This window comes from Anticarsia gemmatalis, chromosome 2, assembly GCF_050436995.1.
Source record: "Anticarsia gemmatalis isolate Benzon Research Colony breed Stoneville strain chromosome 2, ilAntGemm2 primary, whole genome shotgun sequence".
In the NCBI taxonomy this organism is placed as follows: domain Eukaryota; kingdom Metazoa; phylum Arthropoda; class Insecta; order Lepidoptera; family Erebidae; genus Anticarsia; species Anticarsia gemmatalis.
The window spans coordinates 8,620,368-8,640,056 of record NC_134746.1 but is presented as its reverse complement, the minus strand read 5'-3'; the positions used below and the strand labels follow the sequence as shown (position 1 = coordinate 8,640,056).

The 19,689-nt window shown below is 36.0% G+C and overlaps 2 protein-coding genes across 11 annotated transcripts in view; one reads left to right on the top strand and one right to left on the bottom strand.

The window, feature by feature from the left end:
- sick (sickie) overlaps window positions 1-19,689 on the bottom strand; it is a 198,124-nt gene that overhangs the window by 104,338 nt on the left and 74,097 nt on the right. The gene's annotated exons all lie outside the window — the stretch shown is intronic.
- LOC142986115 (uncharacterized) lies at window positions 4,977-11,970 on the top strand. The gene is made up of 3 exons (XM_076134387.1): window positions 4,977-6,123; window positions 6,269-8,254; window positions 11,882-11,970. Exons 2-3 carry the CDS (start codon window positions 6,874-6,876, stop codon window positions 11,968-11,970), a joined length of 1,470 nt encoding a protein of 489 aa, XP_075990502.1. The 5' UTR covers window positions 4,977-6,123; window positions 6,269-6,873.

The window sequence follows — 19,689 nt, the reverse complement described above, 5'->3', positions numbered from 1 at the left end:
CATTGCGTTATTGCACCTATGGCTCAATGGCTCATTAAATATACCCGAATTGGTCACAAATGTATTACAGGTAGAATAGCAGGATGTGCTAAAATAATAAATTCAGATCATCTACATAACTTCAATGACTAACTTGAGGCTTTAACCATTTGATTGAAATCGTCATTAAATTGTTGCTACTCTTATGACTAATGGTTATACTTCCCGAATTTATATCGATGACTTATAAAATGCACTGGAACTTGTCGGATGTGACTTTGAAAGTAAATAGCTTATTCATTCTGACATTTGTTATGGAGAAACAAAGAATCTTCTTTTGAACTTGTTCAAAAAAACATGCCAGGTTAGTACGCTCTTACGTAACTTATGGGATTTTCGGAGGACTATCGGAATTTTTTACGGGGGTTTTCATACATTTTCTGTTAGTTTATCCATTAGATAGAATAAACCAGAATCATCTAAACTGCGTAACTGTCTTCTAATCTTTTGAAAGTCTTCAAGTACAGTATGGTATTAGGATATTAAGAAAAGGAATGTTTATAAAGCGAATTTTGAATGAAACATTTAGATTAAGAAAGAAACACCGCAAACCAAATAAAAGTTTATAAAAAAACGGAAGCTTTTATCTAAAAGACAAGAATACGTAACAAGATGAAACAGCTGATTGTAATATTTTACTTTCATTTGAAACGATCAAATAAATATAAATAGAAAGATCATGAATGAATTGTTCATTGTATCGGTTTCGAGAAAATATAAATAGTCATTTATGCACGTTCGGTCGTGATCGTGATGCACACGATTACGATTATAGTGCTTATAAATGTACCTTCTTATTGTTTTGTGTCTATAAAACGGGGCTTTATTTATTTTATGTATTTTAAATGACTTTTGTACTGAAATTGAATATAATACATTTTTGATAAAGAACATTATTGGATTGTGTTTCGATTTCATTATTTGAATAGCTGCTCTTGTTACTTTTTGCTCCTAAGGGACGAACGAAATAAAGATTTGTTGTAATTTTTGCTTCAACCTAGACACCTTTTTCAGGGAAGCAGTATCGTATAATGTGCGTTTGTAACTCAATTACTTAAGAACTACTGAATTAATTAATCTTGGCACTCTTGTAGTATCATCTAAATTTAATCCTATAATACGAGATTTAAATAAAAAAAATCTTTCCACACGGCTAAAGTTGCGGGCCCAAGTATTAGTGTATTATATTGTTACCTGCATCTGGGATATTATGAATGACAAATTCTTTTGCTAAATAGTTATACTCGTACGTTCGGCACTAGAGGAATGTTGGGCATTGTTTGCATTCTTAAAGTAAACTTAATATCGCATTAGCGGCTCCGATTCTCTGGTTTTTATAGCTCAGGTGTACGGTTTCTATTATTGTGAAGAAAGTAAAATATTTAAATCCAGCATATCGCGGTTAGAGCACGCGCAATCTTGATCGGCTCTCGGCAACCTTTGCCATACGCTTCGTTAGATACACATAAAAATGCAATGCTATTCGTCTTGAATCCGTAAGTAAGATTTGCATCACCGAAATACGTGATTTTTGTATTAGTTCTTCTGTATTTAACTAAAGAAAGAACTTGTCGACTGATAAGATAAGTAAATAAGTCGATAAGTTTAGAAGATTTGTAAACGGTACGGAGCTAGTAAGTCAATACGATTTGTTATTTCGGCGTCACGTCGGTGCAATATGGATATCGCAGGAGGTAGTAGGAAGATGTAGCGTGTAGGTGACAACGGACTGCAAATGTTAAACATCAAGTGCTATAATTTCATCGCCTACGAAAAGTTTCATATTTACTCCTACATTTACTTGCAGAATTCCGGGATGACAAACATTTTCCAATTAAATATTCCAATTGTAGATTGCATAATACATCGTTTTGTTTATATTGTTATTATAGTTGTCAAGGCTTTATTCATATAAGACAGATTTGCTAAACAGCCAATGATTGATGATCAATGTCAATCGCGTCGATCGCGTGTCGCGGGATCAAGTAATCGCCAAGAACTTGACATTGGGACGTATTTACTACTTTCTATACTACTATTAAAGGCATTGGCTAACTGCCAGTTGTGTAAAACATTAGCATTAGCTATGTGTTACAGGAACCAAAGTTAGACGCAGTTATATTCTTTGGGAGGTCCGTTGAATTGTTATTTTAAAGAGGTAGTCTTTGAAATATAGAATCCAAGGCTTCCCGATTCGTGATGATGATTAAAAGTAAAATTCGATTGAAACGTCGGGTAAAGAAATAAGGTATCCTAACCTTACATTTTCAGCGTTTAAGACCCGTAACATTATAATATTATGTGTGCAAGTAGCGAGAGATTAAAGTCGGCGCGTACTTCAAACTTCATAATAAACAGGCCTATTCACGCATTTGTTAATACTTTTCGTCAATTGTGCATTGATTAGTTAGTAATTAAACAAAAAACTTTTGGTAAAACCGAGCAAAATTACATATCCATATTCCATCTCGCAATTGATATAATAGACTTGTTATTATTGACTTACCTGTCAACTACCCTATACAAAATCCTCATTCCATACAAACTGCAATCTCTTTCTATAAAACCCATAAAATGTATACAGTTATTTGTACATGGCCGCATGGAAATACCTCATTAGGTTTGTGGTTGTGGATTTAAAAGCAAATAAACTGAAAGTCAAGTGCATCCCGTTATACCGGGTTAGGTCACGGCGTACGAGGTGTTGCCTAGTGTTGGGACCTTGGCTTTTTACACCTTTTTATTACTTTGTTTACGTTTATTGTAATTACTAGAGCAATTTTTGTCGACTGCCGAAAAATCTTGATTTACGAGACAATTTAATTAAGTCCAACAGTTTGTACTTTGTAAGGCGAAGGTTTGTAATTTTAATTAAGATTAACTATCGTCAGGCTAAGTTTAAATCAGAGTTTATAGTTTTGACATTATCCATCGATGATATCGAGCCTATAGCCTTCCTCGATAAATGGACTATCTAACATTGGAAGAATTTTTCAAATCGGACCAGTAGTTCCTGGGATTAGCGCATTCAAACAAACAAACAAACTCTTCAGCTTTATAATATTAGTAAAGATTTCTAAACATTTTTTAAACTCGATAAATTTAATAAAAACAAGCAAAAGAAAAAGTTTGCGATATATTTTTTCCAATATTACCTATATGAAACATTTGTTCTAATGTCTATGAATAATTTAGGTGGAAACTTTATGTCAACAATCCTCAGTATTAACGATCTAAGTTCAGAGCATCATAAAACTTTTGTTCAAATAAATTATATTCATCTTACACAAGTTGAGAATGTCATTAACATTTGCAATTTACGAGATCATAAACAACTTAATACTATGTTTGTTTGTTACTGGCTTTTATTAGTTCAACTTATCCGCAGATTCTAAATAGACACTGGGATTTATGTGTTTAGTACAAAATCTTAGCATTTGCTGACGGTATATCGATAATAGATAACACATTTTCCGTTTGAACTAAGTATTTTTTTCAATAATCCTGTAAACACACAATCTTCCAACAATTAAACAAAATGATCGCTTGTTTATTTTGATAGAAAGTTAAATTTAAATATTGCACTTACAGGAATAATGTATGGAATATTTTAAGTCACAACAGTTGCTAAATTAAGGTACAAATCTACAAAATGATTAGTGTTCATGACCGTTGCCTTAACGGAACGGACAAACAGACATTTGCATATGAATACTTGTAAACATTTCCAAAAAATGTCGCATGCAGTGGCAACACTCGCATGTATGTCGAGGCCTTGTCCTGCGTCAACTGGAACGCGCCTTATCTGCGCACACGCAACCGTTCACACCTTCCAACGTTCCACAATATAGCTCACAGCATACGTATCTCTCTTGAAAACGGATCGTCACCGTATCAACCCGGGCTATGCAGTCATTTTTACTATCACTAGTCACTACTGAATGCGTCTCGAAGACCTTTTTCATGATTTGACGATTTATCCTATTTGACAACAACTGAAACCGACTTCTAATGTGGCTTACATTGCAGGGAGATGCTCAGCTCAAATATTACTATGCAGCCACTCATCTTTAGAATGTCTGCTAAACTTGGTGAATCCAAGGCTTATTTACTCACTCAGGTGAGCGCACCACAATCGGAATTGTAACGTAATCGATTCTAAAACACCTGTTTGAAACGCCTTGTTCCAAACGCCTTTATGTCGATAAAGGCGATACATTGGCGTTCCCTTTCCCAAGTTGATACGTGTGCTGCGACGCTAACGCGTATGTTGTTCTTTATTGTGCCTGAGTGAGCAATCAATGTAAATTTTATTGAAATGAAGATGATTGGAATTGTTGGGACTTTTTTGTGTTTTTATCTTTTCTGGGATTTTTGTTTTAAAATGATGTTGTTGTTTAACTCGTTTTGTCTTCTTCAATCTGAACTTTCGTTCCTATTGTACGAAGAATTTACTGAACTTTCTAACCTTTTGTACGAATAGGTATCTACTTTACTTAATCATACTGGTTATGACGAATATAACCTATCTCGATACGCAATGACGATGTTACAAAACTTAATCTAGCAAACGGGAAACCTAATGTCAACTTTGCAGATAGCGGTAAACATAAGATAAAAGCTCAACCAATTTCGCTATGACGCACACAATAAATAACTGGACAAACTTGTCAATATAGACGTCAATTCTATACAAGTCATAAAACAAGTTGAGAGTACAATAAATCATGATAAACGTTCTAACTAAAGTGCGGGACTCCTAAAAGTGCGTAGATAACAGTTTAACAATATGTTGTCGTCACGACATTCAGTCACGCGAGTGATACACCTGCTACTGCCCACCCTCATACTGTACACGCGCGGTAGTATATGGCCAAGTTGACTGACTGTCTTTTTCACTTATCCAGCCAAAATATGAACGGTAGGATGAACAAAAATTGAAAATAATAACATGTCATTTAAAGTCTGAAAGCTTTTTGATGTAGTTATTTTGAAACTAGTTTTGTTTCTTGATTTAAGGGTAATCTACTATATAAAAATAAGTCGGGTTTTCCTTCCTGACGCTATAACTCCAGAACGCACGAACCGATTTCCACGGTTTTGGATTCGTTGGAAAGGTCTCGAGCTCCGCGAGGTTTATAGCAAAGAAAATTCAGGAAAAAATTCAACAGAAAGGCGAAAAAACAGAGAAAATCATTTTTCTCATACAGCGCCATCTCTGATACATAGCATGTACTACATACCAATATCTCATACAGCGCCATCTCTGATACATAGCATGTACTACATACCAATATTTGTACCGTATTTCTTTTAATATTTTTATTTGACAGCTACTCATTGTAGATGGTGCCGGTGCGTGATATATTGTTTGACAGAGAATTTCATGTGAAAAAACGGTATTGTGTTCAAAAAAGTAAAAAATATAAGTTATTCGTTTCCTAACATTTTAATTGGAAACCAACAAATCAATTACGTGTATTGTTCAGATTTTTATTCGATTTCAACAGCAGGCATTTTGTCTTTAAGGTGGTAAGTTAAACTGTGTAAATTATGTGGATCGTGCATTTGAGGTTAAATTCACTACTCTGTCCATAGTCCAAAATGCCTAGAGGACTACGTGCGAACATCGGCCGCCGCACAAGACATGCAAGCCAGCAACAAGTGTATTCACAGAACTTAAGCGAAGTAAGACAAAATATAATAAGAGAAAATGCCCGATTAAGACAGCGCGTGAGCACACGAAGATCATTGGCATCATACAATCGCTTGGCATTCCAATATGATCCCACTGCGAACTACAGTAATGATGAAAATTTAGATATTGGACCAATGACGACTGTATGCCGATATTGTAATGCGTTAAAGTTTAAAAGAGAAACGGCTGGATTGTGTTGCGCAAGTGGAAAAGTCAAACTGGATCCATTACTTACACCACCACAGCCACTGAAACAATTGTTCGATGGAAGTGATCACGATTCCTACCATTTTCTTCAACACATCCTTGAATACAATAACTGCTTTCGCATGACTTCCTTTGGAGCTAATATCATTCGAGAAGGCGGCTTTATGCCGACTTGCAAGGTAAAAGATACAACACACAGAACCAATCACTCACACTAACAAAATGAATTGCAACAATAAAAACTACATATACACCAAACACTACACCATCACACGATCAGAAGTTACACCGTATTCTTCAACAAATGATTGTTTGCAATTACAGATACAAGGACAAATATATCATTTGCATGGTTCAATGGTGCCATCACCGGATGAGCCGCATCAATTTCTGCAAATATATTTTATTTCGTCGATGGTGGATCAGCTGAATGTGCGTTGCAATATACAGGGAACACAACAGTTAAAGAGACGAATTATAGAACAGTTGCAAGCATTTTTTCACGCTAATAACGCTGTGGTTAATATGTTCAAAACAGCATTGGAACAAATGCCATCGGATACGCACAAATTTGTCATAAGAGCGGATTGTACCCCAACAGGTGAACACGTGCGAAGATTCAATGCACCCACCGTTAATGATGTTGCTGCAATTATTGTTGGCGATCCAACTAAATCGCGAGACATTGTCGTTCAGCGAAGAAGCAATATCATGCATCGTGTAAACGAGACACATCGTTTGTACGATGCGTTACAATATCCAATCATTTATTGGCAAGGGCAAGACGTATACGACATCACGTTGAAGATGGTCGATCCAATTACAGGTAAAATATTCACACACTAATTATATTGCTATTATTGGTTTCTATTAACAATTCATTTAATTTTGCATTTTCAGGTGTATCAACGAATAAAAATCTAAGCGCAATGAATTACTATGCGTATCGTTTGATGATTCGTACACATGAGGAGAATGTCATTCTGAAGTGCCGTCGGCTATTCCAGCAATTCGCTGTCGACATGTATGTCAAAGTCGAGACCGAACGTTTAGCGTTCATCCGATACAATCAGGCAAAGCTACGATCTGAGGACTATATACACTTGCGTGATGCTATTCATTCAGATGGCGATGTTCAGAATGTTGGACGTCTGACGATTCTTCCATCATCATATATCGGAAGCCCACGCCACATGCACGAATACGCTCAAGACGCTATGACGTACGTGCGAAATTATGGAACTCCGGATTTGTTTATTACGTTCACTTGCAATCCGAAGTGGATGGAAATTGAACGTGAGATGGAACCGGGACAAAAACCGCAAGATCGCCATGACATAATCGCCAGAGTATTTCAGCAAAAACTCAAGGTTATGATGGATGTGCTTACTAAGTATCGAGTTTTTGGTGACACACGTTGTTATATGTACTCGGTGGAATGGCAGAAGCGTGGACTACCGCATGCTCATATCCTAATTTGGTTGCTGAACAAATTACATTCAAATGAAGTGGATGACATCATATCAGCTGAAATTCCTGATCCAGTCACTGATCCCCATCTACACGACATTGTGACGACGCAGATGGTGCATGGACCGTGCGGTGCTTTGAATCCATTATCGCCTTGCATGGCTGATGGAAAGTGCACAAAACGATATCCGCGACCGTTAGTTGCTGAAACAGTCACAGGGCACGATGGATATCCAGTTTATCGTCGGCGTTCAAAAGAAGATAATGGTCGAACTATTAAAGTCAAAGTTCAAAATCAAGAGATTGAGATCGGAAATGAATTCATTGTACCATATTGCCCGCTGCTATCACGAATTTTCGAAACACATGCAAACGTTGAGAGTTGTCATTCGGCCAAATCAATCAAATATTTGTGCAAGTACGTCACAAAAGGCAGCGACATGGCTGTGTTTGGTATTGCGTCGGAAAATGCGAATGACGAAATCAGCAACTTCCAAATGGGCAGATACGTCAGTACTAATGAAGCACTGTGGCGATTATTGTCATTTCAAATTCATGAAAGATATCCCACAGTTGTACATTTAGCAGTGCATTTGGAAAATGGCCAAAGAGTTTACTTCACTGAGGCTAATGCCGCACAACGAGCAGAGAGACCACCATCGACAACATTGACTAGCTTCTTTTCAATGTGTGAAACAGATCCATTCGCAGCGACGCTGATGTACGTTGAAATGCCCAAGTATTACACTTGGAATCAATCAACAAAGAAATTCCAACGTCGCAAACAAGGCACCCCAGTTCCAGATTGGCCACAGGTGTTTTCCTCTGATGCACTAGGTCGTATGTATACTGTTCATCCTAGAAATGATGAATGTTTTTATTTGCGACTGCTGTTGGTAAATGTACGTGGACCAAAATCATTTGCGCATTTGAAAACTGTGAATGGCCACCAATGCCAAACATATCGAGAAGCATGTCAACTATTGGGTTTGCTGGAGAACGATTCTCATTGGGATTTAACACTTGCCGATTCAGTTGTTTCATCAAATGCGTACCAAATACGAACGCTGTTCGCAATTATCATCACCACATGTTTTCCTTCACAACCAATGCAGTTATGGAACAAATACAAAGACGACATATGTGAAGATATCTTGCATCGTTTGCGCATTCAAACGAATAATCCTGACATGCAAATAACCGATGAAATCTACAATGAAGGATTGATTCTGATTGAGGATCAATGCTTGACTATTGCAAACAAGCTACTGATTGAAGTAGGAATGATTGCGCCAAATCGATCGATGCACGATGCATTCAACCAAGAATTAAATCGAGAGCTGCAATACAATGTTGATACATTTCAGGAATTTGTTCAAAATAATGTGCCGTTACTGAATGAACAGCAAAAACAAGTATACGAAACATTAATACAAGCGGTGGACAATAATACTGGTGGTCTATTCTTCCTGGACGCACCTGGAGGGACAGGGAAAACATTTGTCATTTCATTGATTTTGGCCACTATTCGATCAAGATGTGACATAGCTTTGGCGTTAGCATCATCTGGAATTGCGGCGACTCAATTGATACTCCAACATGCAATATTTCCCGATCCAGTGCAATGGCAAAATTGTTGATGCAATGCAAGCTCATTGTTTGGGATGAGTGCACAATGGCACATAAGAAATCACTTGAAGCACTTAACTTGACACTGAAGGATCTTCGGCGAAATAACAACATCTTTGGCGGCTTGATGATATTGTTGGCAGGCGATTTCAGGCAGACTTTGCCAGTAATTCCCCGTGGAACGCCTGCAGATGAATTGAATGCTTGCCTGAAGACATCACCTTTATGGAATAACGTAAAAACATTATCGCTAACCATTAATATGAGAGTTCAACTTCAAAATGATCAAAGTGCTGCACAATTTTCCAAACAATTGTTAGCTGTTGGAAATGGAAAAGTCCCAGTTGATGCGACATCTGGATTAATTACTCTTACCAACGACTTTTGTCGATTTGTAGACTCTCAATTAGCTCTTATTGAAAATGTTTTTCCAAACATTAGTGAGAATTATCAGAATTATGCTTGGTTAAGTGAACGAGCAATTCTTGCCGCAAAGAATAATGATGTACACGCACTGAATTTCACCATTCAATCAAAAATAGCAGGCGATTTGGTGACATACAAATCCGTTGATTCTATAACAAATCTCGATGAAGTAGTAAATTATCAGACGGAGTTTTTGAACTCTCTGGAGTTACCAGGATTTCCACCACATAACTTGCAACTCAAAGTTGGTACAGTTATTATGATATTGCGTAATTTGAATCCACCGCGACTTTGCAACGGTACTCGACTTGCGGTAAAAAGACTTATGTCGAATTTGATTGAGGCAACCATCATTAACGGAAAGTACGCAGGTGAAAATGTATGTATTCCTCGAATACCAATGATTCCGACCGATCTTCCGTTTGACTTCAAACGATTACAATTTCCAGTTCGCCTTGCGTTCGCAATGACAATTAACAAGTCGCAAGGCCAATCGCTTAGTGTTTGCGGGATAAATTTAGAGAATCATTGTTTTTCACATGGACAGTTATACGTTGCGTGTTCACGAGTTGGTAAACCATCCGCTTTGTTTGTGTTAACGTCAGACCAAAAAACAAAAAATGTGGTTTACCAAAGAGCACTTCAATGAATCATCGAATAATTTGCGGACACGTATAACGCTTCGATTCAGTATTTACTTTGGATTCACTTTCATATACTTAGAGAAGTTCAACTAAATGACACTTCATTTTTGTATTCAAAATGAATTCATTACTGTTGTGAAATGCAATATTTTTTTCCTTTTCAAATATAAAACATAAAAAAATGTTTCTTCATCTCTTAATCAAAAAACGAAATGTTACATAAAACGAAGCCATTTGGTGGCGAAACGGAGTTCGCCGGGTTTGCTAGTATTTTCATAATTTTCTATTGTTATTCTTTCGTTAGCTAAGTTTGTGGAAATGCGCCTGGAAAAGTAATTATACCAAGGGTGCATTATTTATTATTTTGTCAAGCCTCTAAAAATATGTAAGTTTTTATGTATTTCTTTAAATATTATTAACCTAGGAATACGAATTCAAATCTAATTTCTGTAATTATTATTCTCTGTTAAGCATTTTAAGTAATTATTCCAACAGTATTATGAACTTGGCCCTATTTTTCAAGTTTACGCTTTGATCAAGTACATGATTACTAGTGAACTGGCCCAGATACAAACATGTTCAGAAGCTGTCAGTTCAACAAGAGAATTAACACGATGTTTGATTATATCGTTGATTGACAAACCTGCTTTAATTATTACGTTCAATTTGTACCATTTGAGAGACATTTGGCAGCTCTTCCTTATAACAAAAAAATATAATTATGTCGTGGACGTCAAAATTTGTACTTACTCGTTTAAAATAAGGCTTTAAACATTTATGTATTGCAATTTAAACAACTCTACTACTGTCGAATATCGACAACCGGCTAGCTATCGAGAGATTTAGTTTGAAAATCTGAACAGTGCCTCTAGCGGCCTATTGTAACTATTTTTGCAGTATATTTTAACGTTAAACTCGAGACTCGATGGTTATGATTGTAGAGAATCGTACTACCGGATTCGGGACATAATTTCGTATAGTTTTATTTCAGTCATTCAGAGTAGTAAATTCTTCTTCTTTCTTTACATATCTAAATAAAAAAAGAACTAACCTAATGAAGATAAAATACAATTGTTTTAATAAACCCTAGACTTTTATCAAGCCTTTCATCAACTTTACATATTCATTTGAAATATGTAAATGATGGTGACTAGGTACTTTTTCTGTTCAATTAATTCAAATGACGAGTGCAACACTGGACATAGTGTAGATTTTGTATGCATGAGTAAGCCATTAAATAGAAGGAAAAATACTGTGAAAGGACAACTAAAATGCAAATTTCATGACGTTAATTATGATAAAACCAAAGACAATTAATGTAAAATTGTAAATGTAAATCAAAAACAGATTACATGAAACTTTGAAACTTTCGCCCGCGACTTCGATCGTGTGAAAAGTTTTACCGGGATAAAAAGTATCATAGGCGTTAAGCCAGATTATAAGCTATCAGTGTACCAAATGTCCGTCCTGTATTTTTTTCTTGAAACCACTTTTACAAACTTTCGCTACTTAATATAATTTAGGATGGGGCTGTTTAAAACACAGTCCTTTAATAGAGTTTTTCTTGTGTCATCACAATCCATATCTTTAACTTAATAAGCCCATTGCATATACAAACATGCTTCTATTAACTTTAATTTTCAAGTAGAGTCAAACGTGAAGATCTTAAGAACTTAACAAACTTAAAATTCATAATTCGACACCTTCACTCGACACGCTTGGGCGATTACTCACTGAGTCCAAACTAAAATATGTATATTGTATGAAGCGTCAGGTATGCGGGACCAAGTGGCCAAGTCTCACCCATTAACTGCTTTCCCCGAGTGGCTTATTCTCAGCATGTACTTACTACCTTAACGCTCATAAATCTGTCGTACGTAACAAATTAGCCCACTTACATTTGGAGGTACCAAAAGTAAGATCCGACCGCCGGAACAAATTTTGTGGTTTCCAATTACACGGTCATGAAATTCTTCAATCTAAATTGTCAATGTTCGATTGTTAACATGTTACACATTACACTGACAGAACTATACACAGAGTGCATCACATACAATTAGCTTAATGTTCGCATCGAAAATTAGCACCGAGCTTTTCTTCGGCTTTCATAGAAGTTGGCAAGAAGTTTTCATGCTTCTATCCAACTTCTACTGTTTATGTTTAATTTATTTACTTAACCACGTTACAGTAATAAATATCTTTATAGATATCATATACCGTCTGCTTATTACTCCACTAAGCAACAAGTTGAACCACAAAACTAAACAATCCCACAAAAATAAACGTCTTATTCCATAAGTAAAGTATAGAAATGAGTACATTATTCAATGATTGACGTCTGCGTGAACGTGTAAAAAGGTTCAATGCGACTCGTTTTGTTTCTCGCAAGTGTAACGAACACTCAACAATGTACACTCTTATTGAAGTGCTTTGAGAAATGTGTTCGTATATTTCAAAGTTCGTGAAACGCTTAGACAACTTAAGTTATTCAAGCACCTATTTAAGCAGCTTAACATACTTTTGTAAGTCTCACACATTCTTTAAAGAGTGTTAGTGTGTGACGAAATATTTGACAACTTGTACAGTTGCTTGGCAACACGATGTGTTTTTGTTTATATGGTTATGCAAAACAGAGTACCGATAATAGTACCTATATATGTACTTCATGACTATGGTGAAAAAAAAATCTTGATAGAAAAGGTGTTATAGCTAATTTATTTTTAGGAATATACATAAAATCACGCCTTCTACCTAAACAGATAGGCCGGGACCAGAAAACGTTACTTGGTACGAACCTTACAAACTTCATTTACTTTATTCACATCCATACAACTAGTCACACAGGAATAAAGTTACAAAATAATGTCTTTTCAATTGAACAATTATTTAATACAGTTACACAACAAACTTATTTAATATTCAAACACTACCATAGTAATTATTTTACAATAGACCGTAAGTGCTTCCATAAGGGCACAGGAAACCGTAGACTATAAACCTAGACTTACAACACTTCTAGACTTTCACCTCCTTTTAGGTCTAACACTGAACTGCCCAATAGGTCAGTAATTTTCACTTTGTGTTCTAGTGTTTTTGGTTACACCCTGTATACGACGGTGCCTAGCATCGACATGTACAGGGTGTGCAGAATAGATGTTTATTACTGTGTTAGACTTAACCGTTGTTGATTAAATTATACCTTATTTAGGTCTTGAGGTGAAACAGTATTATAGAGTTAAACCGTTTAGAGAGTTACTACGATTTGGAACAGTATACTGATAATGTACATTGTACATGTGTTTATTATGAAGCTATAATCAGTAACGCATTCCTACCGGTACTAATAAGTATCGAGAATTGGACATTTAAAAAGTCCTGCAAAATTAGTTCCGACGTCACCCGCTAGAGGCGCTGTTGCAACTTCATACAAAATTTGTCGATAGCTAGCCCGTTGCCGATAGTCGATAGTACATATTAGGAAGTTGCCCCTAAGTAACTTTTCAGAGGACAAGGAAAGAACACGAGACTCAAATATTTAAAATATTAGGTACAGAATCTTTCGTGACTTCCCTATAAACTTTCTTAAACAATAACGATTTGAACGCGGAAACAACAAATTCTCAAGTAAAGTACGAACTTCATAACTGCATGCAAACGTTAAGTAATTTAACAGCAATTTATATTCTAAATAACTATAGTCCAACAACTTAGTGGGAGACTTATATGCAAGGTTTACGGCAGGCGGAGCAATGCAAAATTCAGAATTTAGACCATCAGTGATTTACGGCTTATGCAGCTGACTGTGACCTGCATGATGCAGTTACTTTATTTTGGAAACACATAGTATCGTTAAGTGTATTCTAGACTAGAAAAGAAAATGCATAGTATCGTTAATCGTATTCTAGACTAGAAAAGCTTTCCAAAGGGGGTGGCCTACACTATGGAAGGCATCTATCCCTTGTACAATTTTCACGTTTCTAACAATTTGCAGTTTAAGCTGTGCGATGATTATAATCAATCAGTCAGGACCAGTTATTTTATATGTATAGATAAATCGAGCATACCATACTCTCTACTAAGTGGTTGGACTATAGTTATCTTCTTAAAACGCTCATATAAATAACAAACCGTATAATGATTGATCGTTATCATTATTTACGTAACTCTACAACTCTATGCGTAATTAAATTTAAATTACCGGAGTGCTCTCGTAACAACGCGACTGTTAATCACTAAAGGAAAAGGTTGTTTTGTTTTAGATTTTTGCTAACGAAGATTTGTATTTAACGATTACTAAAGAGCGATTAGGGCATGTAAAATACTAACAGGTTTTGCTTTTTTTTTTGCAAATTTTTCCCCACTTTACATTATACCCGTTCCTTAGTTCTCACTTCAATGTTCGCGAAGCTACTAACCAGAACTAAGCTAAAGACTATACCTAAATAAGTACTAATTAAAATTATTGGTAATAATTATGGATGATTGATTATATCTCAATTATCCAGGTGTTCTTGTGAATGAATTAACATCTAAACAACGGAAGCTTTGCTAATCTGTGAGGAATTTGAATCATCTACACTTAGTAGAGATAGGTCATTGTGTCATCACCCGATGCTCGTTTGTCTTGATCACATATAACAAGTGCGCAAGTCACTGTTGCAGTCTAGTATTCTAGTACGGAAACAATCCGTTTGTTCAAATGCTTGGTTTGTATATTTATTTAGACAAGTCAGGCAGTAGTGATGTCACTGAGATTAAGTATCTGTTTCATTTAACACAATAATATGTCGATAGTAAGAAGGTGCAAGGCATGCACACTTGTTCACTTTCACGCAGCTAGAGGATCCGCCGCGGCGTCTAAAATTTTCATCAGTTAAAAAGGTACGTTAAAATGTATGTAGATGTAAAGTAATCCTAGCTATATTGTTGCCTAATCGGACAAGAAATGACTATCTAGAAAAAAGGTTGTCGATTGCCGTCTACACTAAATCTTTCAAACACAAACACAAATTATAAAACTAAACTTTTTGCCCATCAAAATAAAGCAGCAAAAAATACTCTCTTTACTTCTGTCTCTACTATTTGCGTGTGATTACGACATTAGTGCTTAAATAGTCGCCATATCAATAACACTATGAAGAGGTACTAATATAGGTTACTGTGTCAACGCTTATCCATCTTAATAAAGATGTTCACTATGTTCTAGCTAAATGTATCGGATTATCTGTAGCTCGATTCTCTACTACTATCGACTACCGACAACCGAACTGTCATCGAGAAATTTTGTATGAAAATAGGAAAAATTTTGGCAGTTCATTCTAAATGTCAAATGTCGATAGCTAGTCGGTCGTCGGTAGTCGATAGTGGTAGAGAATCGAGGTACTGTATAGATTAGTTTGTTACAGTACACAGCGTTCGTTTACATTGAACGTAAACAATATTTGCAATGTAACCAATAACGTTTATTGGAATATGCAAATTAGGTGAGATTAATCGAACCGATATTGTAAATGAAAGGTTATTAGTATTGCGTTAACATAATGATATGGTTAATGGTCAAATCTAGTGTCAAAACTGTTCAAGCCAGATAAAGGCTATTTACATAGCTTAACGACTTCTTAAATGACAATTATTGGGCCCGACATTTTTCATGCTGTCTGAAGCACTGAGATGGTCAGCTCAAGTAGTAGTAAGAGGTCACCTATCTATGGAATGTTATGCTCTTACGTTATGCTCTTAAGGTAGCTTAACTTACTGATCGCATCTGCCTATAAACACCTCAAAACAGACGAAATAACTAAAGAGTAGTAAGTACCTACCTAACGCGTTAATGTTTTCTACAAAGCAGAATATTGTTGGTTAAATTGATTACTGTTGTCGGTTGTATAGCAAAGGTTTTATTTATAATGCGTGTGTTACGATCTCGCTTCCTTAGAGTCGTAGCCAAGAAAGTGTCAGATAAAACACTGACTTCAATACAGCTCCAGTTTTATCTCTTCGGACTTAATGGCGTTTTTATTTATACAAGTTATATTGAAGAGTTTGAACATGAACCGACAGTCGTAACGCGGCGCTAACATACAAACGACCCATAACAAACAACAATGTATTCAGACAATTGATCGACTGTGAGCATCCGCTTACTTTTTACTAACAAAGATGTTTTTTAAACATTCACTGGAACGACTAAACAGACTGTGGTAAGAACGATTGATTGACGCGTCTGGACAATATTGGGGCGATCAGACGACCTTGTGCAGGTTCAAGGTTAAGATCACACATGTGCCGACTTTAGGAAACTACTCAACTACTCACTAATACTAAACACATGCTTAGTGTCCGTTTGATTCGACAGCTGTAAAGTGTAGACAGACAGAATATCATGCGAAATAATTACACGTTATTATTTTTTTGCAGACCGCCCGTACGGCAACGTACGCACATTTTTTTAACAATGTAAAATTAATTCGCTGTAAGAGTAAGATTACGATGATTGAATTCCACGTACAGCGTTAAATGTGGTTGTTACGATTAATTTCAAATAATTATTCTCAAAGTGAAGCACGTTGTACAAACGTTTTGTAATTTTATTGTAAAGGCAACATCATGAATGAGAACAAATAGAAATAAAAGCAGCTGAGCAATAAGAACTTTGTTTTTAAGATTTGAAATGCCATGTCATGAACAAAAACTGTTACGAAAAACGATATATTATTATAAGCCGAGTAACGATATGTTGTGCTAATTTATACACTCACTGACACGCAAGCTCACACAGAAAGACTAGATTTGATTAACAGTACAGCCAAGACAAACAATAACACTATACATCTAACTATGTCAGGCGTTAATAGTTAGTTCTGTTTCCACAAAAAGATAGTAAGATTGTCCTATATTGTGATTATGAGCGTTTGTGGGTGGAATAGGATTTCTTAACGGACGTGACAATTGTCTCGGCGACGTGACACCGACACGCTGTGACCTCACCGACGTCTCACAGGAATTGACAACTAGCTCGTTTTGTGATAAATCCAGCTTTAGCCCAGTTGCACTTCGCCATTTTGTATTTGTGTGGAAAGTACGTGACAAGTGGCGTTTTCCTGTTTCTTGACATATTTGACATTATATTTTACCATTATATGATTGCTTACGCTTCAACATATCTGATGACAAGGAATTAGACCGGCTCCCTGTCAACACCGGTCCACGTAGTAGCTACGGACCTCCCATACATTGGTACTTTCTTACAGTTAAATTATTCAAGTGATTCAAGGAATTAATGACTACGATGTTCCTTATTTAACACAAAGTACAAATAAATATATTATTCTTTCGTAATTGCCTGGTTTAGTCATCAATAACAGCAGAACAGACTTGAACTCAACTAAATGTCATAACAAACATAACTAGGCCGCGAGGTGTAAATCTCTTAATGTCAGATAACAACAAAAGCAAATAATTCTTCTCATGTATTATTCGCATAACTCATAACTTTTTCGGCAAATAAGCAATCATAGAAAAACTCATACTCGACTAATCTCCGAGTAAACAAGACGATTAGTACTTCCAATACTGGGATTACTAATACTAGTTCAAGTCAGTTCCTAACAATATCTACAAGTGTAATGGAGTAAGATCATAACTTGCGTCACTATCTGAAAGTGCGCTATTTCAGATAAACACCCCTCATATTCACATAATATCGTTCAATATTGAACATCCTTTTTGTTTTGTTTGTCGTATGGTTAGTGGTCAACCTAGTGTCAAAGTTGTTCAAGCCGCCCGAGAGGCCTTTGACGTGGCTTAACGACTGTTATCTTAGTAGACAACAACCGGGACCGACTTTTAACGTGCCCTCCGAAGCACGGAGACGCCCAGTTCAAATACCACTATGCGGTCACCCATCTATGGAATGACCGCGCCAATGGTTGCTTAACCCACAGATCGTTTACCGACCGGTGAGCGCAACTGGCTATGGGCGCCTCCGCCTATTGAACATCCTATAGCTATTTGAAACGAGTTATGACACTTTATAATTCAAACGATTGATTTTAAATAACTATCGAAGCGTTCTGGCTTTGCCTTGCTTATAAAATGATTTGAAACAAAACCTTAAGAAATTATTATACATTAAAACTTTCCTCGGAAATTGCTCTATCTCTATCTATTAGTGGAAACCGTATTAAAGCCTGTACAGTAGATTTAGAGTTTATCACAGACAGGTGGGGCGAGGTGACTTTATCTAATATATAAAATTCTCGCGTCACAGTTTTCGTTGCCATACTCCTCCGAAACGGCTTGACCGATTTTGATGAAATTTTGTGGGCATATTGAGTAGGTCTGAGAATCGGCCAACATCTATTTTTCATACCCCTAAGTGACACTATTCTTTTTTGTATGGCAAAACAACGTTTGCCGGGTCAGCTAGTTACGTATAATTATTATGTAGGTATACGACCACGCACTTTGATGATTCATAAACACAATTGAAAACATCATTCACATGCTGTTCTATTTTAATGCTGACTGATTTCTTAGAACTAAGATTATTCGGTTCAGTAACAATGTTATAGTTATCCTACAAATAGTTCTCAGAAGCAACTGTTCTGTGGACCTCTAATTGCGTTGCGTGTTTTTACCAACCAGATTGTATGAGCAATGCGTTGAGTAAGATCAACTTTTTGAGTGTGACTCATACTTTCAGTACTTTGGTGTTCCTAGTATTTAAAGTAAAAACTGTCAAGGACTTCGGACCAGATTTATGAGGTAATCATTAATACAATGGAATAATACGTTATTTATATACATACTAGCTTCTGCTTGCAACTTCGTTCGCGTGATAAGATTTCTCGGGGTTCAAATTTTATCTTAAGTTTTAATCTAGATTGTATGATGGATATATCATATTTATAAGGATCGCAGCAAGTGACGTTCTTTGGTCTCTGCCTGGAGAAAATGGCGGGACTTTATGCATAGGTACATCTTATGAGAATAGTCAACAATAATGTTTTCCTTCGATTGTTTTGGCCACGTTTTGTAGGTACTCAAAAATGTCGAAGATGAATTAATTAAGACTAATTGGCAAATTATATAGGTGTTTGTAATTCCCAATAAACTGAACTAAAATAAATCATTGCACTAATTTTCCTGTTTCAATGACGATTCTTTTAACTTATTAAACATTATTTATTTGTGTCGCAAACAAATAAATAATATTTAATATCTCAGCCTCAATAAAATAACACTTGTTATCAAAAGAGAGAATTTACGGTGCGATAAATGTGTAAAATGATACTTAAAATTAACTCTGATTTCACCACTTTTTTATAATTACCTGTTACTTTATCAGGTGGAAAATTGGCAGTTCTTTCCTTTGTTGTTACCGTTTATACAGTATTAACCCATTGCTATCCCATTGTGGGGTAAGGGACTCTTCCCGAACGAGGAATAAGTTAGGCCTTAAGTCCACCACGCGGGCCAAGTGCTTACGAAATGTACCTACTAAACATTTTTTTAAGGCATGTTTAAATAGTTGAACAATACTAATCCAAAAGCTGTAAAACTGGCCTTTTTGAG

What these genes read in the sequence shown, in the direction of transcription:
- LOC142986115 (XM_076134387.1), top strand. Translation starts at nt 6,874, where the DNA reads ATGAATTACTATGCGTATCGTTTGATGATTCGTACACATGAGGAGAAT. An exon ending in TTCCTCTGATGCACTAGGTC is followed by an intron (nt 8,255 to 11,881) that starts GTATGTATACTG and finishes TATTGTATGAAG; the next exon opens with CGTCAGGTATGCGGGACCAA.